General features: G+C 42.4%; 2 protein-coding genes across 7 annotated transcripts in view; one reads left to right on the plus strand and one right to left on the minus strand.

Moving 5' to 3' along the window:
• The window catches only part of LOC307012996 (uncharacterized protein), a 74,079-nt gene that overhangs the window by 35,030 nt on the left and 11,586 nt on the right, over nucleotides 1-27,463 (plus strand). Inside the window, exon 1 of one of the 2 annotated variants that reach the window (XM_079640218.1) lies at nucleotides 9,537-9,701. The exons of the other annotated variant lie outside the window; for it this stretch is intronic. Within the exon in view, the coding sequence (XP_079496344.1) occupies nucleotides 9,683-9,701 (19 nt within the window). The 5' untranslated portion in view covers nucleotides 9,537-9,682. Of the gene's footprint in view, nucleotides 1-9,536; nucleotides 9,702-27,463 lie in introns of those variants that run through there. 2 annotated transcript variants of the gene reach the window in all.
• On the minus strand, nucleotides 86-26,576 carry rrp15 (ribosomal RNA processing 15 homolog). 5 transcript variants are annotated; one of them, XM_079640225.1, is made up of 6 exons: nucleotides 7,571-7,600; nucleotides 4,287-4,395; nucleotides 2,951-3,252; nucleotides 2,077-2,174; nucleotides 1,799-1,988; nucleotides 86-649 (listed from the first exon to the last, which is right to left on the minus strand). In XM_079640225.1, exons 1-6 carry the CDS (start codon nucleotides 7,583-7,585, stop codon nucleotides 506-508), a joined length of 858 nt encoding a protein of 285 aa, XP_079496351.1. In that variant the 5' UTR covers nucleotides 7,586-7,600; the 3' UTR covers nucleotides 86-505. The 5 variants fall into 5 exon arrangements, 3 of the variants coding, with proteins under 3 accessions (XP_079496351.1, XP_079496353.1, XP_079496352.1); XM_079640227.1 differs by lacking the exon at nucleotides 4,287-4,395 and having other exon boundaries at nucleotides 7,571-7,726; XM_079640226.1 differs by lacking the exons at nucleotides 4,287-4,395; nucleotides 7,571-7,600 and adding an exon at nucleotides 5,437-5,527.

Below are 27,463 nucleotides of genomic sequence, written 5' to 3' on the forward strand. Positions count from 1 at the left end.
GAAGCCCCAAAAATAATTTTTATAAAAATAATGTTACTATGACCAGACGCATGTCCAGTCTACAGAAGAACACAGAGCACTGATAGACAAATGAACTTGCTTTTTATTTAGCCAGCACTCTACAAAACACTCATATTTACAGAACAAAGGTAATTCATAAAAAAATATTATGATGTAAATGGAAGCAAATTGATGCCGAGTATGATGGAGGGCAGGAGCTCCACATGGCAAGGAGCTTCTCTCAGTTCCCCGTCACATCCTGTTCCCATGCATCAGTTATTGTCCCTCAGAGTGTTGTACTGTCACTCATCATTCCCCTCTCTGCACAACATTTTGAGCAACAAACATCATAGTGTGAGAGGCCATACAAATATTTGCGTGTTTATACAGTCAGTATAAACACATTCCAGGTTTTTTCTCTGTGCAGTCCACACACACTGACAGGAGGGGTCAGGGTCTCTGATCCACACACATGTCCCTGAAGGCATCACAGCCTGTAGTCCTTTCAGTCTGAGTCACTGTCCTCCCCCCCTGCTCCTTGGTTTGTATCAGCCTCCTCTCCATCACTGTCTTTGTCCCAGTCTTTCATGGTGGCTCCCATCATGAAGTCGTCTGTGAGGACGCTCCAGGCGGGCTTTTCCTCTGCAGCCTGCACACACACAAACAAAAACATGGTTTATTATGTGCTTCTAGCTGTGCCTTGTCCCACCGATGCCTTCACGAGGCAACAGCGACACCTTGAGTACACTCAGTGGGGAAGTCAGTTTGTGAATCAGGGTTTAGAATGTTTTATAAATGAAATTATGATTCATTTACTTTTGCAAATAATAAAGCAATCTGGCAGCTGGCAGGTATTTACTGCAGGATAGGTGTTGGACAATGACTGTATATGGTTGGACACTGCGACATATAGAACTTGTTAGGGATGCTCCGATCAGGGTTTTTGGGACCGATCACCAGAATCAGTCGTTACCGATCCGATCATAGGGTGGGTGGGGGCTATGGGGATCTTCCATTTAAAGTGTTGTATTGTGAATTGTGTAGCAGAGTTAGCCGGTAATTATCGGACTATGACCGGTAATATATGCTGATGTTTAAAACTCAGTGAATGGGGATCATTTTTATATTGCTTCAGTTTATATATACGGATAAAAAAAATCAATAAATGATGCGCTTCCACAAACAACATCATTATTACATTAAAATTAAGTTCATTATTCACTTTGGAGAATAACACGGGAGGAGCTCACTGATCCAGTAATGAGTGACCCGACTAAGCAGAGGTCAATAACCGCTCACCGGTCCGTCACAGCGGGTGGAGCTGCAGGATTTCTGCTTCACACACGTTGCATATCACTATTTTATTGTCTTTTTCAGACACCTTAAAAAACTGCCAGACTGGAGAAGCCATTTTGGTGAGCTTGTTTTGCCGCGACAGAGAAAAGTGTAATGTATTTCACGTCATCCGATCGGGTCTCCTGATCGGCCTTTATAGAGAGCACCGATCACACTATTAAGAGTGAATATCGGCCAATAACGATCGGCGATCGATCGGAGCATCCCTAGAACTTGTGAAGGCCAAAACAAGGCATAGATTTTTATATTAAATCATTATATTTAATAAGACCAACACATTTGCCGTGAAATAGGAATGCAACTTATTTTTAACCTCTCAAAGAACCAAAATCAAGAACCAATACAAACTGAAATCGATAGGCAGAACCAAAAGTGTAATCATACCCAACCCTAACATGTAACTCTCATAAGGAACACGTGGACAGGATATCATTGAACTCACCGCCTCCTTTTCAGCCTTGACAGCTGATCCGCTGCCTCCGTCCGTCCTCCTCAGCACATCGATGAAGTCTTTCTTGGAGACGGACGACAGCAGCTTGGCCTTCTTCCTCTCCGAGCCTCCCACTTCCTTCACCTTTGTATCTATCGTCTTCTGGTGTTTCCTCACAGCGTTGAACAGCTGCACCACCCCTCTGAGCACGAGAACACACTGGAGTCAGGAATTCAACTTGCTTTCTGAGAGTGCTTAACAAAGCAGCCTCAGAGAAAAAGAGTCCTCACCTGGTAGCGATCCTCTGCATAGCTCTCTCATTCTCTCGGTCCTTCACCAGGTCCGGCTTCTCCCTGCTCAAATTCTCCCACGCTCTCTTCTTGTCCACCTGATGGTCACAAAAACAAACTCACAATTAGTTCCATAAATGTGTCATATTGTGAAAAACACAACCTGTCGGCATATGTATTCCTAAAAATAATTCCTTCAAGGCTTTTTACCTATGAATGTGCTTATTAAGGCCACATTCCACATGTAGCCTTGTGAGTAAACACGCAACTCATTCATTTGGAATGAGACACACACAGCGAGGGAACCAAGGTAAAAAGTAAAACCCCACAGGAATGTTTCACCAGGAGTATCTTGCCTCAATGCGATGGCATCCTGCAAGGCGCTATCAATCAAATGAAAATCCGTTAACCCTGGCATCTTAGTGACAAGTTGCAGAATACTCTCTTTGAGGAACACAAACGACGGTGCAAGACATGCTGCAAGTTACTTGAAAGTAAGGGTCAGTGTTCTAATATTTCAAAATCACATGTGGACTCCGGATTTTGTTCATCATTATTTAAAACATTAACATTGGAAACTTCCATCGTTGCATCCTTAGACACAATGAATTCAGAGCAGTAGGATCTAAATGTGGCAAAGAGGTCTGGTTCGTAAGGGCGACGTTTGTGTGGATACACTTACAACATTTCATTTATGACAATAAAATCAAAATGTGTTCATAATAGGAGCAAAACATAAAGAGCCATAGGTGACTAAGCATTCAGGCAGACACGGACCCTTGGACTTCTTTCATTAAAATAATTCAGATGTTAGTAATGGGATGACAGAATAAACCGACAACATGGAAGAGTTTCAAAATGTGCACCCTGATACCTGTTTCCTTCTCTCCAGCAGCTCCTTTTTCTCCTTCTCCTTCATCTTGTCCAGCTCCTTGTTCTTCACCAGGATGATGCTTTTTGTCTCTGTGGTCTTCTTCCCCAGGATCTTTGCCATGGCCTCTGCCCACCCGGCATTGGCGTTTCCGTCACCTCCTTCCTCACCCTCTCCTCCTTCCTCATCTTCATCCTCTGCCTCGTCCTGGTCATTTTCTCCTCCATCACTCTCTCCATCATTGCTCCCTTCTTCAGAATCACTCTGCTCCTCGTTTTCCTCTGACTCAGGCTGTGCATCGTCCGCTGAGGACACCAAAAATACACATTATTTATATTATTATTACTGCGACAGCTATCACTACACTGATACTAGAATATCTTTAGTGCAGGTAAAATAAGTAATGTATTAGATTACTGTATCAAATACCTCAGCGCCGTGTTTTCTTATATATTGAGCACTGCTACAGCATTTATTCATTTCGTATATACATTATATATATAAGAAATACACATATATATATATATATATATATACATTGTTCTTGATAGTTTGCTTTGAAGAAAACCCCTTGACACTCAAACATGTGAAACTTCGGCTTAATATAAGTTAAATATTATGTCTGTTGTCTAGCACTCAAACCTAACCCTAAAATCAACAGCTACATTTAAAGTGAAACTACAGTTGTCAACATTTATCAGAAAAGCACCCAAACCATAAGGGTTTTCTGACAACTGTAACAAAGTGTATTGTAAGAGTATGGAAAGAGGTTTGTTGTGAGTGATTGTAATGCAAGTGTAAGTGAACAGCACACTACATTAGTTTACGTTAACGGTATTCAATAAACTCTTTCTCCTGTTACAGACAGGTTTTTTTTAGCTAGTCTGAAACACACTACACACAACCAGTGATGCAAACACAGGTATGGTGAAAAAAGAGAGAACTATTCGAAGCAGGAAAAAAACAGCGTAATATACCATCTGACAAAGGCCTGTGCTATAATGCTTCAATTAACTGGCTATTCTTTATAATATACTCAGATCAATAGGAGACAGAGATGTTAAGTTATAAATCAAGGGTTTTTATTATTATTTACAGCAGGGGTGGGGAACCTTTTTCCTTTCAATTTTTACAACATCCTCCGAGGGCCGTACAAATTATTGAACTCAACCTCTGCTTAACCCTCTGGAGTCGGTGGACGCGCCGGCACGTCCAAGTGCGCATAATTTACATAAATTAACCATATATTTTCGATTACAAGGAGTAGAAATATGATTCAGACATCCACGGAATTGCTGAAAGTTTAGCTTTCCAGCGGTATCCCCTGTGAGACTGTTACCAGGGCACAGCAGGCAATATGGCCGCTCAAAGCAGCTTGACTTTACACTGTGTGGGATTGGTGGATTCGTGTGTCCGTCAAGGAAATCTCGGCCGGCAGCCATCATGTTCTGAAATGACCAATGGACATCGAGAAATCACTAAGGACCTACCCACCAAGTTAAAAAAAACATAAATCACGTGTCTCCCAGTAGTTTACGTCTGTGAGGAGAAAGAGAGACAGAAAATGGCTTAAAACTTTACAGTCGCCGAGTTAGCTAGAGATTTTTTTCGCAACAGCAGTGAAGATAGAGCCTCAGAACCTGAAGTCTTCAACTCTTCTGAAGAAGAAGAATACAAAGATCCATTTGGGCATGGGTAAGTGTAAATATTACAGTAATAGTGTACTGGCAATGTGTGGGGAATACCGCGAAAAGTAACAATAGGTTTATTGATATATTTTTTATCGATAGTCATGAATACTCTCGATTAGCAAACGTTTACTCTGTGTTAACGTTATTTTGTTGTGGAAAAGTGAGATTACATGTGTAGATGATTAAATTAATCATTTATTCGTCCCACAACGGAGACATTTACAGTGGCTATAGACATGTTTTTGCCATCGATTATTGTATCATACTGTTCTGTAGGCTGTCATAGATTTATTTATATGTGTGCCTGTGATTATTTTACCGTCCTGTACAGATGAGACTTTGTAATCAGATGTAGCCTATGTATATGTGTGTTTGTGATTTTATACTGAATGTAAAGTAACTGGAAATACCTGTGTGTGTGTGTGTGTGAGAGAGAGAGAGAGAGACTCCTGTCCAACCTCCCAATCTTTCTTTTTATGTGTGCATTGTTATTTGTGCTTGAGCAACATTTTACTTGAACTTTATTTCAATGCAGTAATTATTGTCCTACATTTTAATTTGTTTTACAGAGAGGTTTCACAGCTGCCTGGGCCTAGTGGCCCACAGGCGGCGTTTATCCAGGAGCCAGAACATCCATCTGTGCCGGCCCCCAGGTCAAGATCTACCGTGGCTCAAGGGCCTTCACCAGAGCCATCACCACCAAGGACCAGCAGACCACCATCACTACAGCTGCCTTCACCTCCATCTGCCACAAGGTCAAGATACACCTCAGCAAAAAGGCTCCACCACAGCCATCACCTTCAACCCAGCCAGCAAGGAGGTCTCGTGGAGATCTCGTAGAGCACTTGTACACCTCACCTACACAGCAGCCCATGCACCATCACCCCCATCTTCACAGCAGCCAGACCCACTGTTCTGGAAGACAGACAAAGACCTTGACACTGTCTTGACATTTATAATGAAGAGTTGGTTGAAAGTTCTGATGTTCAATATTGTAAATAGTGAGATTTTCCAGTTTCTTATATTTATATAAATAGTTGGTTGAAAAAAACATATTTATAATAAATTGTTGGTTGAATAAAAAATTTGAATGCCCAATTTGTATTTGTACACATCCAATGAACCTTGGTATGTAATATGAAGTCATTAGTCAGTCCTAATGTATCTCAGTCCCTGCTGTGGTGAAAGTAGAGTGATAAACACCTGTTTTACTCAAAATTCGAATTAATTTATTTTCATTTTAGACATGAATTACACATTTATATACAGTGTAATTCAAATATTTCACTACTTTTGTGATCCTAAGACTTTGGTAACCAAATCTAAAACACCAAAACAATTTGATCACATGAGTACATTTGTGTTTACACAAGAGTTGACGATTTTCCGAAAATCGGATGTCACATTTTAAGCTTTTGAGCTACTTATCTCATCACAAAGTGCTCTAAGGTGAGTAATTTGCATATATAGCAATACCAGAGATTGTCCTGAACATTTTGATATTTAACACATGGGGTGCCATGTTAGAAGTAATACATTTAAAAAGGTGATTTAAGAAAACATCTGAAAATCGAGAAAATACCCTTAGACTCCAGAGGGTTAAAAAAACTAAAATCAAAGCCAATTAATTTGGCCTTTCTTTCATGCTGTGCAAAGAAAAAGCAACCTCTTAATCCAGATATCTCACCATGACTCTGGCATGCATGCATGGGCACGGTGTGGCATGACCACCAAAACAGAAAGATATGGACACAAGATGTGTGCAAATGTATTTAGTATCCATGTGAACATGATTTAAGTAGGGGGGGGGGGGGGGGGGGGTACCTAACCTCCTCTAGGGGGGTCCGGGGGCATGCTCCCCCGGGAAGATTTTTTTTTTTTAAATATTGAAGTTAAAAGCATCAATCTGGCGCACTTTGAGAGCAACATGAGGAGATCTATGGATACATCTCTCAACACCCATTTGAAACAGAACTGTAAGCAGATTTTTCTTTATGGATATTTTACAAATCACTTATTTTTAAGAACTTTTTTGTTACTGTCATAGTATTTTATACCTGTTTTTCGTTTGGTCTCTAATGTCTCATTAATAATTATAATGATCATATCAAGGTGTGCCTTAACCTCACTGAGCTGAGGTTATTTGAGCCTCTCAGGAGAGAACTCTCTTCCACCTGGTTGTAGAAAAGCTCTTTAAATTCGTTAGCATAGCTAGCTAACCAGATGCTAATAACAACAGATCGCCACTGTGCTTACAAGTAAAGACAAAGCCACGCAAACACTGCAGCATGTGTACGGCTCCTTATGGGTACTGCAATATTTGAAGAGCTGGAGCGGCGTTCCGGTGCTCTCCGTAAGCACTCTAGTCTACACTCCTTTCAAACGAGACATAAACACGTGAAGACACGATACGCTCGTGTTGTGTTCAAGGAACCTGTCCTTGGCCAGGAAAAACAGGCACTCGCTTGTTTAATTATTTTGCGATCTAGATTTCTTCTTCTTTTTTGAAGTGAAAAGTTGTCCGTCAGTCGGACGGACTAACGGACGGACCCCCCCCCCAAAACGAAAACTCTTCGGTTCTCCACGAATTACACAAGTCACCCAAAGCAGCGTTAAAAAAGCGGGAGGCGCCGAAAAGCGACTAATTTGCATCACTGCACAACACAGTGCTGTTTTTCCATTTTTTTTTTAATAACAACAAATATCATTGAGCACGGCTTCAGTTATATTTAAACTGGGTAGCTAACCAACAGAAACAGGGCTAATGCTAAGCTAGCTGTGCAGCATGTTTGCTTCTAACCTATGCTTCTAACAGCTAAGGAAGTTACGTCAGCTAGCTACTATCTTTATAACATTAAAATAAGGTGTGAAAAAACCCCCTTGTCCTAGTTTTGAGACGCAACAATATTAAACTGTATAGAGAAAAACCTACCAGACAACTGCACATGTGTTTTCACCAGAGCTGCCATCGTGGAGTTACACTGAAACGGGTCCGTAGAGCACGACTAGCAAACAGCGAAGGTTCCGCACATGAAGCGATAAGGTGCATTACTGCCACCTACTGGGTTGGGGTGGGGACCAACCCAGTAGGTGTACAACTCTACTAAATTATTAATATAATAACCAATTAAAATAAATAACAACATTTTGGTAAAAATATTACTATCTTGCCCTGCTTAATTTTTATTTTAAAATGTTTTAATTGTTTCCCTAACCCAATGTCCAAGACATGTTTAAGTCTTCCTGATGTCTTTCTTTAATGTTTTAGATAGTCTAGATCAGGGGTCGGCAACCCCTGGCACCGTAACCAGTGGCACACTAAGAATAGTGCAAAATATTTAAATTGTATTTTCGGATCCTGAACGAGACCGCCGCCAGAGCGCGTCTCCCGTTACCTGCAGAAGGAAGCCATGCACGCAACGCAGCCCCGCTCTCTTTACTCCAGGTGACTTTCTGCCGCTTTCCTCCGTGGTGCAGTGCTGATCGTTTCAACACGGAGGAAAGCACTTCACAAATTGCAGTAACCATAAGGAGCTGTACAAATGCCGCAGTTTTTGCGTGGCTGTGCATTTAGTTGAAAGCCCAGTGGCGATCTGCTCATCTCTCATCTAAATAATATGCTACAAAGGGGGCGGACTGGCCATCTGTGTGTTGAACTTTCCTGTCGGCTCCCAGACCGTAGTCGAGGAGGGCAGCAGCAACAAGCTTCAGGTTCAATAACCCACTTTAGCTTAAATGACTGGAGAGAGGTGAGCTCTTCTTGGGAGGCCGTTGCATTTATTTAGCTGTTCTTCTGTTTCACAAAATACATCACAGACCTCTGTTTTTCTGCTTTCCCGTTTCACTTCCAGAAACACGCTCGCTCACTGTCGCTCTACCGTCCACAAACACATGCACAAGCCACACCCCTCTCTCTCTATCTCTCTCTCTCTTAAAGGGACAGCGATCTCATCTCACTCTGCATGACCCGACGCGACCCTAATATCATAACATGTGTGCTCTGGAGAATCACAGAACGGACGATCGTCCTTATTATTATGCCGTTTAAACCAATTACTTACATTTGTTTGTTAAATTCGGCATCGTGTATGTTGCGACACTGCTTCCCCGCAGCAAGGCTCCCCCGCCCTCCTGCGGATAGTTGACGAGCGTTAAGCTCCTCAACCCCCCCCCCCCCCCGTTGATAATTCTCGATAGTTGGCACGCTGATAACATTTTTTTTTTTAAATGGCACTTCATATCAAAAAGGTTGCCGACCCCTGGTCTAGATAGTAGTGCTGAATGGCATGCTCCACTAAAGTGCTTACATAATCCTGAGTGATGTTATTAAATGCAGTGCTTTATTTAGTCTCATATATTGAAGATGCTTTTTATTTTCTGTATCCCAATTTTGCTTCAGATTTACTGTCTAATGTCCAGGATGTCATCTTGTTTGTTTTGACTGCTTGGCTAATGTGTCCACAATTTCATTTCAATGAATCTCTCTGTGAGCTGGTATCCACATAAATAATATTACAGTATTCTTATTCTTTACTTATTGTTATGCTTCCATCTTCTTTCTCAATACCCCATATCAAATATCCTGTTTGACCCTTTCTCTCTCTCAAAAAGGTAGAAGAACCTTGGTAGTCGAAGGTCAATATTAAGAAAGCCCTTTATTATTTGCCCAGTAATGCATCCTTAACTGCTTGTAGCGGCAGTTTGATGCAAGTTTCATTTAGCATCAAACCAAACATATATACTTTAACATGTATCCTTGTATTGTATTTACTACTTGGCCTTAGGCTACACCTCTCACACACTAGTTATTCAGATCCCACACAGGACACAATCAAACCAATGTGCAGACACCATACACACACTTGTCATGTTGTAATCACTTGGGATCACCTGGAGGAGGGATACAGAAAGGTAGACCGGTAGTGGGTGTGTCCTGTATGTGCTGCTGTCCTATAAACAGGGGGAAAGAAGCACCTTCAATTGTATTTCATGACTACCAGGAGAAAGCCTGGAATTACTGCAGTCTACTGCCCACCAGAACAACATGACACGGATTAAATTGGGTAAAGACATGTCCACTTTCCATATCTGTATTTTCTCTGTATCTCTATGTTGATGACTGGACGTTGCTTTGCATGTGTGGTTGGCCGATTCACTAGTGTATATGCTTAACAAAACACAATTAGCAGTGTAAAATGCCTCCTTTTTCTACATGCTAAGACAATAGAAAAGAACAATTGTAATGTCCTTGGGGTGTTAAAATAATAACATTAAATCTATTACAGTAGCTTTTCTATTGTTCTTTATTAATATCTTTACTATCCCAGTCATAGCTTAAAAGTAACAAGTGTTGGAGTCATTCAAAGTGCGAACAGATAGGAATCAGAGCAGCATGCGTCTCTGCTTAACCTGATCAACCAGTCTCTCTCTCTCTCTCTCTCTCTCTCTCTCTGACTGGAGGCTAGTCACGCATTACAGACACACAGTGGCTTCACTCACTAACACACATCAACAGAATGTCATCTAAGTCATTGGTTACTGGTAGCTACATTTTAAGTTAGACATATCATTTATGCTTTTCTATATCATTAAAACATTAGAAAGTAAACCTTTGCTCACATTGAGTTCATTTCCTTTAATTTGAGAAAACAATTCTAATAAAACAACATGTTATATATAGTTATGTTAAATCTTAAAGAGGCCCTATTATGCTTTTGGGGGTTTTCCCTTTACTGTATTGTACGTGTTATACACGTTTTGTAAAAGGTCTGCAAAAGCTAAAAAGAACAAAGTTCATCCCCGGAGGGAGTTTCTCTCTTTTCATTTCCCCCCTGCCTGAAACGCCACTATTGGACTCCTTTGTTTGCTTCTGTAACATCACTTTGTAACACTCACACTATTCCAACGTTGGTGCTCGAGGCTCTGGTCACAGAACCATTTGAGCCTCTGGAGCTCTCCTCCCTGAAGGCGCTGTCATTAAAAACAGTCCGAACTGACCGCTCTGTCGGTACACCCGAGTTGCCTGTGGATCCGGGGTGACCGTAGCAGGGCAACACTCAGACCGAACACCTCATTTGTTCCCAATAACTTAAGGAGTTTGTTCAGGTCAAGGACTATGGGCGGCTTTAGTCTTCCACCCCATATTGGGGACAGGGAGGCTAAACTGCACCTCCTCCTCCCGTTACGTGCGCTGGCATGTTATGTGGAGCGCACGGCTGTCATTAGGCGCACTGAACAGCTCTTTGTGTGCTTCAGGGGGGTGTGGCCGGTAAAGCTCTGTCCAAGAAACGCCTGGCAGGATGGCTCTGCGAGTGCATTGCACATGTCTACGGTCAGGCGGGGAGAGCCTTCCCCGCGGGGGTCCGTGCCGTGCGCACTCTACACAAGCTAGGCTTTGTCAACAGCCTTATTTAGCGGCGTGAGTGTGGAGGACATATGCACAGCAGCGTCTTGGTCCACGCCAGGCCCCTTCATAAGGTTTTATCTCTTGGACATGTCTGGCTCCTTTTCACCGTCTGTGCTTGCTGGGGCAACACAGGACCGGTGAGGGGGGGGAGGCGGGCTGTGGGTCAGTAGGTATCTGGACATAATGCACTAACGGCCCGTCCACACAGCGGCGTGCGTTGAAGCTTCAACGCTTCTGCCCATTCACTTTGAATGGGGTGACGTCACGCATCGCCGAACTGCATTGTGGGAGCAAAGCGTAGCTTTTCTCGCGGTGCTCGTTGCAAAAGTTGAGCAATGTTCAACTTTTGAAGCTTCAACGGAAGCGTCAGCCAATCGAATCATATGCCAGTACCAGCTCTAGCCAATCAAACCGCTGCTTGTGTGTCCAGGGCGGGAGATTCAGGTGATTGGTTGTTGGTCTAGCTTCAGACATGCCCGCTGGCAAGCGACACTGCATGCCGCTGTGTGGACGGGCCATTATGGCTTCCCATGCTCCTTAGGGACCCGGGAAACATGGTGCGCAGTGAGCCCCATACAGGGCGAAACGATTCTCCCCGTCTGCCTAAGGGCAGGCAGGGGGGGAGCCTTCCTCACTATTTTTCATTCACACTCTTCACGAGGTAAGCATGTCTGAGTGTGCTCTATCAGCCAAGTAAACTGCGGCCCCGACTCCTCCATGGCCATGGCCGAGGGAGGAGAGGTTGCCGAATGCTGGGCATTTAACATGCATTTAAACAGTCCTTCTTCGCCACTCGATGACGTAGTATACTTGAAATAGTGGCTCTGCAGCAGGTACTGTATACTCGACATTGAGAAACGGCCGCTGTCAGTCCTATGCTGCTCGCTAAAGAGGGTGTAGGATAATGAGCGGGAGGCGAGGCCGCCTTATATACTGTGGGCCTGCGCGCGCACTCAGGTAGGCCGGGGGCCGGCTACGTTTATAGATTTCTCAGTAGTGTTAACTGTGTTTGTTATTCTCGCGTCCAGGAGAGAAGCTTTAAAAGGAGACTAAATGGAGTCTCTTTGAAGGTTCGAATGGGTACTTTAATAAAAAAAAAAGCGCGGTTATGTTATAAGCAGAATATTGTTCAGGTGAGATAAACAGCTGTGTTCTCGGGGGTCAGGGGTGAAAAAGAGAGCGAGAGAAACACACTTTCAGCTGTTAAATACCCCCAGGTGGCTCGAGAAGCCCCTCACTGCAGTGCGCAGTACCTCGACGCCCCTCCTTCTCAACCTCAAGATCGCCCCTCCTTCTCAACCTTTGAGACACGTGACGGGACGCCCCTCCTTCTCAACCTTTGAGGCACGTGACGGGACGCCCCTCCTTCTCAACCTTTGAGGCACGTGACGGGACGGCCCCTCCTTCTCAACCTTTGAGGCACGTGACGAGCTTCACTGATGACGCGTTGCATCCTGTTTCCGGGGTAGCAATTCTCTTCCCTCCCTTCAATCTAACCCTTCCCTTCCCCCCATCCTAACCCTAACCACTCCCTACCTTTTTACCTAATCCTAATCTTCCTTCCTCCCTCCCAAACCCCAAAACCTCTCCTACTGTAAGAAATTAAAATCAATGTTGATATGACGTAATTTAAATTAAATACAGGGTTTTTAATATAAAGCAGTCTTATTCTGAAAAAACCGGAAGTTCACACTAACTATTAATTTAACACTTTTATTCTGAAAATTCTTCATTTCCGGTTAGCATTAGCATGTGGCTAACGTTTTGAAAACTGTGAATTGAAGGTGAAATGTGATGTTGCACACTAAACACACTGGGATTAACACTCATTTATTGATGCTGAAATAACGTTTATCAGGGAATGTTTAAATAACCACAGACATCAGAATTATATATATATTAATAATATAAGATAAAATATGTTACTTTTGTGACTGGGTAAGTACACAACACGGGAAAACGAGTAGACGTACACATAATTGTGAGTAAATACTGTTGACCCGTTTTTGTACGTGGTAAAGGGCCAACACAATCTATCAACAACCTGTCAAAGGGCTCACCTATAGCCGGTATGGGATGTAACGGAGCTTGCGGAATTTTCTGATTAGGCTTACCGACAACCTGGCACACATGACAGCAGCGGCAAAAGTTAGAGACATCCTTCTTTAAACCTGGCCAAAATAAATGTTTGAGAACGATCTGATAAGTTTTAGTAACGCCCAAGTGTCCCGACCATTGGCTCTCATGCGCTACGGATAGTACATGTTGACGGTATGGCACCGGCACAACTACCTGATGCACTACACTCCAGTCAGCTTCAGCAGGAGCAGTGAGGGACCATTGGCGCACTAATATCTCCTTATCCATCACATAAGCTACCTTCTCACCCCTTGCTTTGTTATTACTCACCACCTGCTCGAAACACTTCACAAGCGTCGGATCAGCCCTCTGCGCAGCGAGTAAACGCTCTCGGGTTACCGGGAGTGTCGAACCGTCACCAGCTAGGCCGGCAGGTTGCGCTGGCGCAGCGGTCACAGTAGGGGAAGCAGAAACCACCACTTCTGGCTTTTCTTCCGGCATCTTGTCATCTGTAAGCAACGTCCCAAACATAGTATCAGTTAATGTCACTTCCGAGTCACTCTTACGCGCCTGCGCGCGAGTAACAGCACAAATAGGGAAAATGTGGGCATTTGTTACCTCAGGCCATACAGGCTGAGGAGAATTCCAATATTTCAAGTGCAGGAGTTACCTTACCTCCTGCAATGTCATTTCCCATTAGGAAAACTATACCCCGTATGGGTAATGCTGGGCACACAAAAATCCAGTGATTAATTTAGATTGTACATGTACATTGTGTACGGGCCGGTGCACATAACCCATTTCAATGCCACATAATATCGATCCATACCCACACGCTGATTGGTCGGAGAATGGCAGGGCAGAGGTCACAATCACTGACTGTGAACCTCCAGTGTCTCGTAGGATGCGTATGGGTCTCTGATCACCTGACTCAAAGAGATCAACCCCTCGAACACAAAAGGCTTAAAGCAGGGATCTATTTCTTCATCATAGTCAGAGGAAGAAATATTGGGTGACTCCGCATTAATTAAACCAATGCCTTTCGGCCGGGTCATGATTGGTGGCTGCTCCTTGTGTTTTAAAATCCTACAGTTAGCAATAACATGTCCAGACTGATGACAATAGTAGCACTCTCGCTCCTCTTTATTCATGGGAAATGCTTTCACTGGCTGACCAACAGGTGCACCAGGCATACGCCGAGGTCTCTCAGCAACAGCCGGAGAGAACACCGATTTATGGGTCAGCACGTATTCATCAGCCATTACAGCAGCTGCGGAGAGAGACTGTACTTTCTGTTCGTTTATATATCCCACAATGCGGTCAGGCAACCCCCTTTTAAATTCTTCCATGAGAATTAATTATTTTAAAGCAGCATACTCTGCGGCGTTACACGAGTCAATCCACTTTGTAAATAACATCCCCTTCTCCCTGGCAAACTCGACATGGGTTTGATTAGAACCCTTTCTATGGTTCCTAAACTTCTGCCGGTAAGCTTCAGGAACTAGCTCGTACACCCAAAGTATGGCACGCTTCACCAGGTCGTAACTTAGGCTGTCCTCCAGCGAAAGAGCAGCAACCGCCTCCTGAGCTCTCCCGTGAAGTTTACACTGCACTAACAGAGCCCAGGCTTCAGTCGGCCAATGTAATGCCGATGCAATGCGTTCAAACGCACCAAAATATGCATCCACCTCAGTTTCACGGAAAACCGGCACTAATGAAATATTCTTACCTACATTGAAGGCAGGTGGATGAGAATGAAGTGGAGAGCTTTCTCTAGGATTGCCAACAACACCGGATGCGCGCAGTTCGGAGTCTAGCTCCATCTGCCGTATCCGGATCCGGACTTCCTTATCTGCCTCGATTTTCCTTATTTCTAACTGAAACTGCCGGTCTTTAGCTTCCAACTCAAGCCGGGCGAGGCGGACTTTAAGTTTATTCCCTTCCTGGGAATCTGTACTGCCAACAGGAGAGGATGGACATTTCCGAGGCGGCATGAGCGGTGCGTCACACGACTCGCCCCCCTCGCTGCCATCACTCTTTTCTTGGTTAACGGTAAACTCCGCCGCCTGCCTCTGACTCAACGGGTCTTCAGTTAATGCATTGGACACTGGGAGCTCAGCGGGTGCAGCCAGTACTAATAGTTCCCTACTCACCATCTCATCCACTACTAATGCCCTCAATTCCTTTTTTAACATTTGCCGACTCACCACAAGACTGAGGTGCTGCGCTATCTCCATCAAATCGTCCTCCTTACACCGGTCCAGCTCCTCCATAGGACGGCCAAACTAAGAACGACTCTAAGGTGAAGGACGCCATTCTCAGGTGTACTGCCCACACGTATTACAAAAAATGTTTATAGGTATAACAAAACCAACTATAACCCCAGGAATTAATGTAAATATCCCGGACGAGCCCCCACGTGTTACGTTCCCTACTGGGCTTGGGGAACCAAAGGGAATCGACACGACCAGAGTGGGATTGGTAATAATTATAGGTGGTTTTATTACAATATGAGATAACAAAAGGCAGGCAAGCAGCCTGAACGAACAAAAAATGCCAAACGGATGGTCTAACTATCAACAAAAAGAGAACTCCAAAAGAGAGTTATAGGGCTTATCCAGAGTAATATTTAAAGGGAAAAACAAAACCTCACGTTAACCGTGGTACAAATGAAATGAGACAGACTGCACACACACAGCTGTAGCTGATCAACAGGTGCTAATTACCTGGGTCTAAGATGTTACACCTTTCACTAATCCTAAATGCTGTTCAACAGGAGCTAAGCTACCTGGGTCTAAGCTGTTACACGTTACCACACACAACACACTACTTAGCACTCAGCTAAGCAGTCTAACTAAGTACAGAAGGTTTTACAAGGTTTAAGAACACAACAAATAGCGTAACAAGAGACTAGAGGTGACTGTCTACAACACAGAGCCTCCAGAATGGTCTTCGTTCCCAGCCTTTGTACTCCTCCCCCGGAAGATGTGCCTGAAGAGGGCGGAGATTGGATGACGTCTTATCCAATCACCTCTTCAGATGTGGCGAGGGTGGGACGATCAGTGGCATCGGAGGAACTGCGCGCGCGCGCGCACGCGACACACACACACACACACACACACACACACACACACACACACACACACACACACACACACACACACACACACACACACACACACACACACACACACACACACACACACACACACACACACACACACACACACACACACACACACACACACACACACACACACACACACACACACACACACACACACACACACACACACACACACACACACACAGTTTTAGTTCCACAGTACCCCCCAACATCTACTCTGGGGTACGGCATTCTCGACAGTCATTTCTGGGAGAAGATTTTGGTCAGTTACAACAGTTGTAGAATTTCATCACTTAAAGGTTCCTACTCAGTACCTTTGGGTGGTCTGTTCTAATGCAGTAATAAAATCCCTGAAATGGTGTGAAAACCGGTGGAATATCAATAACTCATACTAATTTATTTTAAATTCTGGTCTACTTAATTAACTATGCTAACCCCTTTAACAGTGTGTGGAAACTTCGGTGCCCGAGCATGTGATAATTACTCCCTCCTTTAACAAGGATTTTAAAAACAGAAGTCATTTCATTAATGGTTTGTAGTTCAATTCAGGAATGTTCACTTATGGCAGATATGTTTTGCCCTTTAGATAACATCTCTAAATGTCTGGTCATCTGGTGAATGGATGACCATTAGGAGGTGGTGGCACTTGTTTTTTAAAACTCATACTCTGGTGCCTTGCACTCCCTCTGAAGCTGCAAGTAAGATTTAAAACATCTGCAGGGTGGGTTGAGCGACCCCTTCTCCCTGAATGATATTTGTTGTCAAAATTGTGCACCATCCCAATGAGTGATCCAAGGCCCCGCATGTATTACTCCCAATTATATTAGTTTTTTTTAATTAAAATGTGCAATCTCTTTGCCCAGTGTCTTTTTTAAAACTCTACATCTTGGACGACAAACAAATGTTATTTCCACCTTAACAGTTCTCCTGTGGTAATAACCATGCTACAATGGAGAAATCAATACTTTAGATTGGAATACTATCTTTGGCTTGGTACTAGCTCTACCTTTAACATTTTCCATACAAATAGAGATTTGTCTGCTTCTATAGAGTGGTTACTAAAACTATCCCTTTAAACTGTGGATCAATATTGTAACAAATTAAAGGTTCCCCAAATTCGCACATGAATAAGAATCTCTTAAAGAATAATTTGTTTATATGATGAAAACATTGAATAATATGTTCTACCCTCAGTGTGTTTTTAGGGTTATTTAATAGTTTCCTCTTTCTTACTTTATAAATGTACCAATTGATTAATTAATGGCTAATAAATATTTTTCTTTACGTATTTCTTGTTGGTTAATAAGTGTGTTTATGTGTAAACTCAGTCACTCCCGTTTTCCTTCTCTCCCCCTCTGGTTGTCAAGCCACGACACCCTCACATTCTGCTGGACCATGCCAACTCCTCCGTCCTGTCCTCTCCTCCGTCCACCTTCTCCTTAATCCATCCGCTCTTGAATCCTTCTGCTGTAACTCTCTTCAGTGTCCAATCTGCTTTGCATTTCATCTCCTCTTTTACAGTCTCTTCGCTGTTGCATGGAGGGCGTATTCCGCTCTCATGTCCCACACTCTGCTCTTGTGCCAAATCTCGTGGCTCAGCCTGGAACTTCATGTCCTGTGGGGGACCGATGAGAGTCTGCCTCTTTATGTCACCTGGTTTTGGTTCTGGATGCCTCAGATGGAGATGGTTCTGGATGCAGTCTTGTCATTGTTGGTTCAGCTCTGGTTCTCTGTCTGTTCGATGGAGAAGGAGGAGTCTCCTGTGGTGAGATCTTTTGTCTGCCTGGAGGATGGGGTCGTATCGGTCTGACAGGGAGAGAGAGAGAGAGAGAGAGAGAGAGAGAGAGAGAGAGAGAGAGAGAGAGAGAGAGAGAGAGAGAGAGAGAGAGAGAGAGAGAGAGAGAGAGAGAGAGAGAGAGAGAGAGAGAGAGAGAGATATCTCGGGACGCATTACCTATATTTAATTCTAACACACTGAGGTAAAATAAATCCAATCTTTCCCACTCTATTTTCCTCACCATACTATCTTTCTTAGATGTTAAATGTCATCCAAGTCCAGGTTAATGTCTTCTAATAATTTTTACCATATCCCTAAACATTGTCTTCACCCACTGTAACATGTTTACTCCAATTAACTCTTTCAGGAAACCATTTTCTCCTATAAATTTAAATACCTACATGTTTCAAGCACCACATATTTCACACACTATAAAAGAACGTCCCCATCTTTTCTCCATCACTTTAAATCTCACTGTTATTTAGAACATAAGTAACTTTTGTGACTGGACATATCTGTGCAATGTCGCCACAATCTGCTGGGGAATTTTGTTCATAGAGTTTGTACGTACAAAGCTGTACTTGTGGGTTAGTAGCCTGTTTCTAACAATCATTTTCAATAATTGTGCTCAGATAGGTCACCAGTCGGCTGTTCATAAATTTAACAGGGGGTGTTTCTCGTGCAGACTAAAGCATGGATCAGTTTATTTGGAGATTCCCCTAATCTGTAAATCCCCATCACTTACATATCCCCATCACTTAAACCCATCTCATAATTTGATACAAGAACTGCATATAGGGGGGGTGAATCATCTTGATTATAACCGCCTCATCTTTGGGACCGAGTGTTTCTAACTCCTCCTCTTGTTGCTCAGCTGATCTTTTGGCTCTGGGGATAAGTGAAAGTCTCTGAAACACAGCTGGAGTTTTGTTAGTGATGTGGGCCTTCTCTATGAGTGAACTAATGTTCCATGTTTTACTTGATATTGTACTCCCCAACCAACCAGAAAGGTGCCAAGTGTACTGAGCACAATCAACAATGCTATTCTGACTCTTATCCCTAAAGGACCCCACAATTGGTTTGGCTTTGTTCTTGACATCATCTCTATTTTATCCCTGGTTTTGACAGTTACAGAATTTAAATAATGAGTACAAAAATAACATATACAAAACGTTGGACTCTTTTTCAGATGTAAAACAACAAAAAAAGGTTTTCACATTAATGTACAATCTATAAATTTCTATAGACAATTCGTCTTTTGAGCTGTTTCTATCTTTATCTTATTTCTATTTATTGTTTTGTTCCAGCTCTGCCAAATCAGTCCTAACTCCCAATAATGTTCTGGAAGTTGCCAGTGAAGGGTGACAATGTGTGAGGTGGTGTCAATTTGCTCCTTTTTCTTTACCTTTAAACCGGAGCGCGTGTGAAGTTCGTTACAACTTTTCACGCTTCCGTCCACCAGGGATCAGCCCACTGTCTTTTGTGAACTTTCACCCTCACCCAATCACCTGGCCGAACAGGAGTCTCTTCTGGTGTCTCGTCTGGTATCTCTGTAGCTTTCCTAGCCTGTGTAGACAAAACTTGGATAATATTACTCAGAGTTCTGACATATTCATGCACTTCTATTCGTCTAATATCTAAAACTGGACCACTCCCCCCTTGGAGAAGGCCCAAGCTTCGGCATACCTTTTGTTGTTATGAGACCTATTGTTAACTACATGTTATTATTTATTAACTACAACGTCACTGAAATCAACATATCTGTATAATCATGACGCTCCCTCCTTTGAGCATAAAATGCTCAATTAATATTGCAATGATTACCCTATTATGAACAGGACATGTAAAACCCATAACGTTGCATTAAATAAATATAAGTTCTCCGTGTACCCACAAGGCGTACAAAAATATCATATGATGTATGGCTTTCTGATGGCATAAATGCATATTCACAAAAAATCTGCCATCAGCACAAAAAATAGTTTACTTGTTTCTATAATGGCTTTTGTCATGGTATTATGCATCATTGTTGCGACGAAAAACAATACCCCTGGTGTCGCTAATGCGTCTCAATAATTCTAGGATTAGAGGATTGGTTGATACTGCTGAACCAACATATTATAAAATAATATTTCTCCAAACTGGAGGGAAAATACGAACTATTCTCACAGAGGGTGACATGCATGAAGGGCTGGTGTCCCTCACTCAAAATGAGATATTGCCTTACGCATTACACTATAAATCAGTAAAGTTACTCAAGAATAAATAAATAAAGACTGATTCTTGAAACTGTTGTAAAAACCCTACAACTTCTTCATCCAAGCTCTCAATCAGTGTTATGTTATTTAATCTGCAGCTCATGCCTTAAAACAGATACTTCAAATGGATTATAAAATTGTGTTTATGAGAAAAATGTAATCTGACTCCATAAATCACATAATTGTTTGACTAAAAACTATACTTCCACTAACAATAAATGAAATTCCCCTTTAAACACAGCCCCGGTCTTCTGTCGGGGTCTATCTATGTACTGGCTGGAAAATGTAATCTCTTTTGGTTCTCATAATTACAAAAATAGTCTGCTAAATGTTCTAATCTGTGGATGCTTTATATGTAAATGCAATATTCTACTCTCAATCTTTTAAATAACATTCCACCTCTCCCTCCTGTGGTGACAGATATGGCTCAATGTAGCTGGTTTTCTAAATACCCTTGTGCTGAAGATGCATCACCTGGTGGTGTGGCCCTCTGAGCTTCCCCATTGTTGTGGTTGCTACCAGGCTGTCAGTGGCATTTGGTTTATGTTTGGCCCCCCTGTTCATCTTTGACATCTCTGGGACCCCCTGCTTCCGTCGTCATCATGGAAACCTCCCCTGGGGTAACTGCATGGAGGGCCGTTGTTTGGTGCAATGTTCTGCGGACACTCTCTGGACCAGGGGTCACCAACCTTTTTGTCACCGAGGGCTACTTCAAGGGTACTGAGTAATATAAAGGGCTACTTGTTTGATACAAACTTCCTGAATAACATAATTGCACGGTTCACCTTTAATGATAATATTATTATTAATAATAATCAGAATACATATTAATTTACTGTATGTGAAGGACTGTCTGATCACATGTTAATGTTAATTATTCCTCACAATAATTATTAACAATGATTTACCATTGCTATAGCAACCCCATTGTTTTGTTATGAAAATGTATCTATATTTATACACATTCTCGCGAGATCTATCAGGGGTCGTTGTAATGCTGCGTTCACACCGGACGCGACTTCGCTCTAATCGCTTGAGTTTCACCGCTGCTGCCAGCTGTGTTTACTCGCATCATTCAAACAAGACGCGCTGGCTCGGGAGCTACAACTACAACAAAATGAACATATTTTACCGTGATTAAATTGTAATACACGTTTCTAAATGATGTCGAAGTAACAACATACTGATACCGTTTAGTAAAAACCATGAATTAATGCTTGACAAGTCTGCAGACAAGACGGCAGGCGAAAAACCTTTTAAAATGCTTGTTTTCTGAATGGAGATTGGGTCGACCAGGCTAAGCTAACGTATATGCTCATTCCACACGCATAACAACGGCCTACAGACATAAATAAACCAGCGACTGTATTCGCCATGACACAGACAGTCTGTGGTTTGTACTTGTTTAACTTTTGTCCAGTTTCCGAAAAGATATGAGGAGCTGTGATCTCTGTTTGCTAACTGCTAACTGCTGATGTTTTCTGGTTGAACGTCAGTGGCAGGCTGAGATCCTCACCACTGGTGTGTGTGTGTGTGTGTGTGTGTGTGGTGATGAGGCCCATGATCGTAGCTGCTCATGCTAGCTTGTCTCAGCTAAAGGTGGAACGGAGATTTGGTGCGTGGAGATCAACTCTGAACCTATCTGGGGTCATAGTTCAATTTCACGCACCAAATCTCCATTTCACTTACATATGTACATACAAAATGTGTGCTTTTAAAATGTTATATTCAATATTGTCATTTTAAAAATTAAAAATGTATTCAATCGTTTTTTTAGACGGAGCTCCATGGTGACTTGTGCTATTTTTAGAACATGCACACGGGCGACCAATTTCCCACCTGCGGGCGACTTAGTGCCCGCGGGCACCGCGTTGGCTACCCCTGCTCTGGACCAATGTGTCAGCTGACCACATTTGTAGCAGCCTTCATCTGTTCTCCGTCTTGATCGTGGCTCTCCTCTCCATTGTCCCTTTTGTTGATGCTGTATGGGAGTGTATACCTGTGCCTGCGGCTGTACTTGGGTAGGAGGATATGCAGGCTTTTGCTGTTGCCGAAATTGTGTGGGAAGATATTCTGATACTTGCATCATCCTGTGTTGCGGACAATATCTGGCCCAATGTGAGAACTGACCACATATGGAGCATCCTTGACCTTGGAAACCTTGTCCTGTTGATCGATTATGTCCTTGGAAACGTCCTCTTCCTCTGCCACATTGTCTTCCTCAGAAACCTTCTCCCCCTCTTTGTTGATTCTGCACCTGAATCTCTGGCGCTACCTGAGTTTGAACTGATCGAGATGTCCGCCCTGCATTTTCTGGTATGTCGGGAGGAGAGTCTTCGGTCAGGCTTGGATACTGCCTTGGAGTTTGGATAACTGGAGCGGCTTCTGTTATTCCTGCTATGTCTTCCATCATTGGCAGGTCTGCTTCTTGGACCACATCCATGCTGTCTGCCGGCCCAATACTGACATATTTGAGATCAGTGGTTCTCAACTGGTCAGGCCTTGGGACCCACTTTTTCCTTAGTCAATAGATCACGACCCGAAATTTTGAACCATTTCAATCTATTCAACAAAAAATCCTGCAGTAATATATACGCTTTTCAGCATACATTATTAATTAAAGTGAAGTACAGTGCATATATCCCTTCACAGAACAAAAATAATGCTTTTAAATAAGGTTTAATGGGATGATGGAATCAAAGCTGAACTGTAGGCTATAACATAAAAAGGCACATGCTGAAAACCCAACCCCAGAAGGGGGGTCTGGGGGGGATTGTTTGTTTTTCACTTTGTTCTGACAGCTGAACTTGCTGCTCCACACAGAGAGAAGAGCAAAGAGGAGATACTCTGTGTGAAATGCTTTAAATTGTGGGTAAGGGTAGATAGCCCCCATTGTTCTGTGACCTGTCAATCATCAAACCGGGGATCATATTTCATTATGTGTTAATTTTGATCTGAAGTTGTACCCGTGGGTGTATAAAGAATAGTTCTACCGCAAAGTTATTCTCCGTGGGGACTTCCGGCAACAATCTTGATTCTGATTGGCCGGAAGACTCGAAAAAACATCAGCAATGTTTTATTGAGAAGATGATCACTACGTGACAGAAGTTTTCAAAACCGTTTATCGTCTCCGGTACTTTCAGTCCAACGCCTGCTGCATGCACAGCGTTAGAAAATCGGGCCTTCAAAATAAAGGTTTGACTTTTTCTCCCAATTTTTTTTTTAAATCTTTTTTTTTTTCACTCACACATCTGCGACCCACTCGAAACGGGTCTGCGACCCACTTTTGGGTCGCGACCACACCAGTTGAGAACCACTGTTTTAGATGATGTAACAGACCTATAACTCTTGATTTCCTTTGGTCAGCTTTCACCCATACACTTTGCTGTTGTAGGTGTTCTTCATGTTCCCAAAATGGCGACTGCCCTGTGTTTGTTAATCAACATGTGGGGTGTAACAAGATGGCACCCGATTATTTCGAACTCTGACCTGTAGACAAAGAGATTTGAAAATAGACCATGTGGCTCTCAGAGAGGAGTTTAAACAATGGTGGGGTGATCTTTAACTAACTATAACAAAGTACACCACTGGTGTGGTATTATAAAACCTGAAATACAAGCCAAAACAACACTTCGTTTAAAATAATAACATTTCTATCTAGTTTACTATAACAAATGGCTTTATCTTATTGATATCATCACTTAGAGTTAGGAACCCTTACGCATAAGCAATAAACCTATCTACGTAATATTTGACTTTATAGTCTACTATTGTTTAACTGTTGCTATTTAGACCCGTTAGGTGGGACCAATATTGAGACTTGCCAGCGACAATTAACTGACCGTCGTCCAAAGTTAACATAATGCTGCTGTAACTCAGATTACCGTAATCCACCCGCAATATCTTGGTTGAAAATAGAACAGTTTAACCACTGATAAAGGGTTACACCTTAATCAAGCCGTTTTCCTTGAAAAGGACTTTTTTGAAACAGTTCTCAACTGTTTTCCGACTAGCACTGACTTCAGTTACTTAACCCTGGGTTAACTCGCTATGCCTTGTTGGTTTTGCCTTACTCGGTGCTTAACCGACTCGCTATGTCTCATAGATCTTAACAAAAATCGTTAAATGGGCATATATACCCTTACGTCATAGGCTAACTAACTACTAACGTAACAAGAGACACCTACATGAAAACGCAACAAGACACCTATCCAAAGTACAATGACCACACACATTTATATTATATTATATACAACACACACACACACAAATTAATAGCATGCAGGGTTAAATAGAAGAACAAAAGAAAATATGAACTCACCCTGCTTGCAACAGAGCAGCGCCACGTGTTATAGACAAGTTTACGCGCCAAAACACGGGTAGCGCCATGACACTACACAAATGCACTTCATTTCCGCCGGAAGTCTTTTGCACAGCGTCTGTCGGTGTAAACCGATGTAAACAGTCAGACGGGCACTGGTGTAAACACAGCGATTTCGATGCTAACAGTGATGCTAGCTTGGGAACACGATTCTACTTCTTTGACTGGAGATGGCGTTACTCTCCCCCACCCGAATTCAGTGCAAAACTGGGAGGATAACATGACGACGTGGCCCAGCATAAAACCAAAATAAACTGCCTTATTTAGGTCATGCCCACAGGAGCCAACAGTTGTCTGTTGTTTACATAATGCACAATTTACATGATCTCTTTATGCTGTGCAATATATCATATGTGCCTGTACTGTTTGAGTGAAAATAAAGTTTGATGTAATTTCATTTCATTATTGCACTGTTATTGCATTATTGCATTTCATATGTTCCTTAGACTGCTACAATTTCTTTTAACACAGTTCATCATTCATATTAAGCTCATACTGTACATAAATAACACTGAATTAATTAATTGTTGAGAGGAAACTAAAGAAATGGCTTCAACAAGAAAGATCACATGTTTAATCCTAACAGGTATTACAAATTAAAATATAAAAGCAGCCCACACAATTACATCACTATGAAAATATTCATATATAATATTAAAAAATACAATGCATGCAGTATTTGTTGTGTTTATCTGTATTTAATGAACAACATGGCTGGGTGCTGGATGCTGGTTTGTGGTCGTAGCACTCTCTATCTAACCACTCGTTCAGGTGCTTTCTCGAGTGATTGCAACCAACTACCGCACACGTAGTTCCCGAACCACTTTTCTTCATGTTGTAATTGTTATATCCTCTTTGTCTCTGCGATATCAGTGCTTTGTCGGCACAACGGAGCTAGCTAGCAAAACAAACCCAGTCCGCCAAAACGGAAGTGCATTGCATCGAAGGGAGGAGTTCAGGATGTAGAGCGGAAACGGCTCAATAACTTGTGTATAGGATGCTTATATTTATCAATTTAGGTTGTTTTAACATTAAATGCACAGCTATTTTCAGGATCCGCTGGCCACCGTCAAACACACAGACCTAACATTGTCCTGCATAAACTATTGAAGAATTCGATATAACAGGTTTCTTCTTACCAAATTGATACGAGCTCTCTGTGTGTCGAACGGATGCCAGCGGCTCCGGCCAATAGCCGGGTGTAGTCTCTCCCGGTCCAACGAGAATCACGTCAGTGGAATCACCAATTGTTAACTGTATTCGTTATTCTCGCGTCCAGGAGAGAAGCTTTAAAAGGAGACTAAATGGAGTCTCTGTGAAGGTTCAAATGGGTACTTTAATAAAAAAAAGCGCGTTTATGTTACAAGCAGAATATTTTTCAGGTGAGATAAACAGCTGTGTTCTCGGGGGTCAGGGGTGAAAAAGAGAGCGAGAGAAACACATTTTCAGCTGTTAAATACCCCCAGGTGGCTCCTCCTCATCTGCCGGTTGGCGTTGTAGGAGGTATTCCTCCTCCGATCTTCCATGTTGCTCATAACGGAGGATTCAGACATCGTACATTCAATATATACTTAAACACGCCTCTTCTCCTCTTATTCTCTTTCATCACTTTTAATTTATTGCAATTTTACGGCTGTAATTCATACTTTAAAAATACTGGAAATACTTCACGGCATTTTTGTTTCCGGTGGAGTTCCGGATGTTGTCACATGCTACCCACGTCTGTAAACAATAACGTATTCAAATAAACTGTACCTTCATTTAATATTCAGCAATAATAGTATCTCGACATCTATAGTTGTAGTGTTAAATCAGTAGGTTTCGGTGTGCATCACTCCATGTCATTTCGCTACTAAATTCACCTCTTTAGGAAATAGTATATTAACCACATGCTAAATGCTAACCGGAGATGAAGGATTTTCAGAATAAAAGCTTAACAACTGGTTGTGCAGGAGAATTTCTGTTTTTTTCAGTGTAAAACAGCATTTAAACTGACGGTATGTTTAAGCTACATTATACCATAAAAACATTGATTTTAATTTCTAACAGTAGGTGAACTCTCCATGGATGTATAATAAGAACCGAATACAGCGTGGGAGGCGGGGCCTCATTCATACCTATGAGAGTTGCTCATTGGCGCATGATGACAAAATGGCCCAACTTTTGAGAGAGTGAAACGTCACAGATTACCCAGCATGCCTGAGAAGTACCCGTATGTGCGCTCATAGAGCATGCGCAACTTTAACCACGGACCACAAAAGGCTCGTTCACATCAAGCACGTCAATTTGCGTACACGTAACAGCACCGCGCGTTCTGGTTTGTTATTATGGATTTGATATGAACGAATAACGAGGCGGCAGTTAGCAACTAGAAGTTAGCGGCTAGCGGCTAACTAGTGTAACGTCCGAGACATTAGTAATTATGCTAATGTACACATCAATCGTTATGTACTTTTATATTAAGCTGGTGTAACAGGATCTATTGATATCCAAGCAACAGAGCTTAATTTAGCATGATACTTTTGTGGGTTGTACATGAAACCACTTGGTAATATATATATATTTTTAAATATATGTATTTTGAAGCCCGTTATGATCAATTGTGAGTTCAATCTTTATCTAAAAAGTAAAGCTGATGATTGATTACTGTGGTGGAGTTAACATAACAATAGCCTATTTCTCTTTGAAATGGGATGGAGTAAAAATATAGTAACTGTGATTATTCATGTTAAGTACCCCACAAGTAACTAAAACATATAGTAGGCTACTTGAAGGAAAGGTGTAAAATGTTACCATA

The sequence above is a fragment of the Notothenia rossii genome (genome assembly GCF_949606895.1).
Source record: "Notothenia rossii genome assembly, chromosome: 7".
Classification (NCBI taxonomy): Eukaryota; Metazoa; Chordata; class Actinopteri; order Perciformes; family Nototheniidae; genus Notothenia; species Notothenia rossii.

What these genes read in the sequence shown, in the direction of transcription:
- rrp15 (XM_079640225.1), bottom strand. An exon ending in ATATTGCCTGCTGTGCCCTG is followed by an intron (nt 3,253 to 4,286) that starts GTAACAGTCTCA and finishes TGGTGTCCTCAG; the next exon opens with CGGACGATGCACAGCCTGAG. An exon ending in ATGCAGAGGATCGCTACCAG is followed by an intron (nt 1,989 to 2,076) that starts GTGAGGACTCTT and finishes TCTCGTGCTCAG; the next exon opens with AGGGGTGGTGCAGCTGTTCA.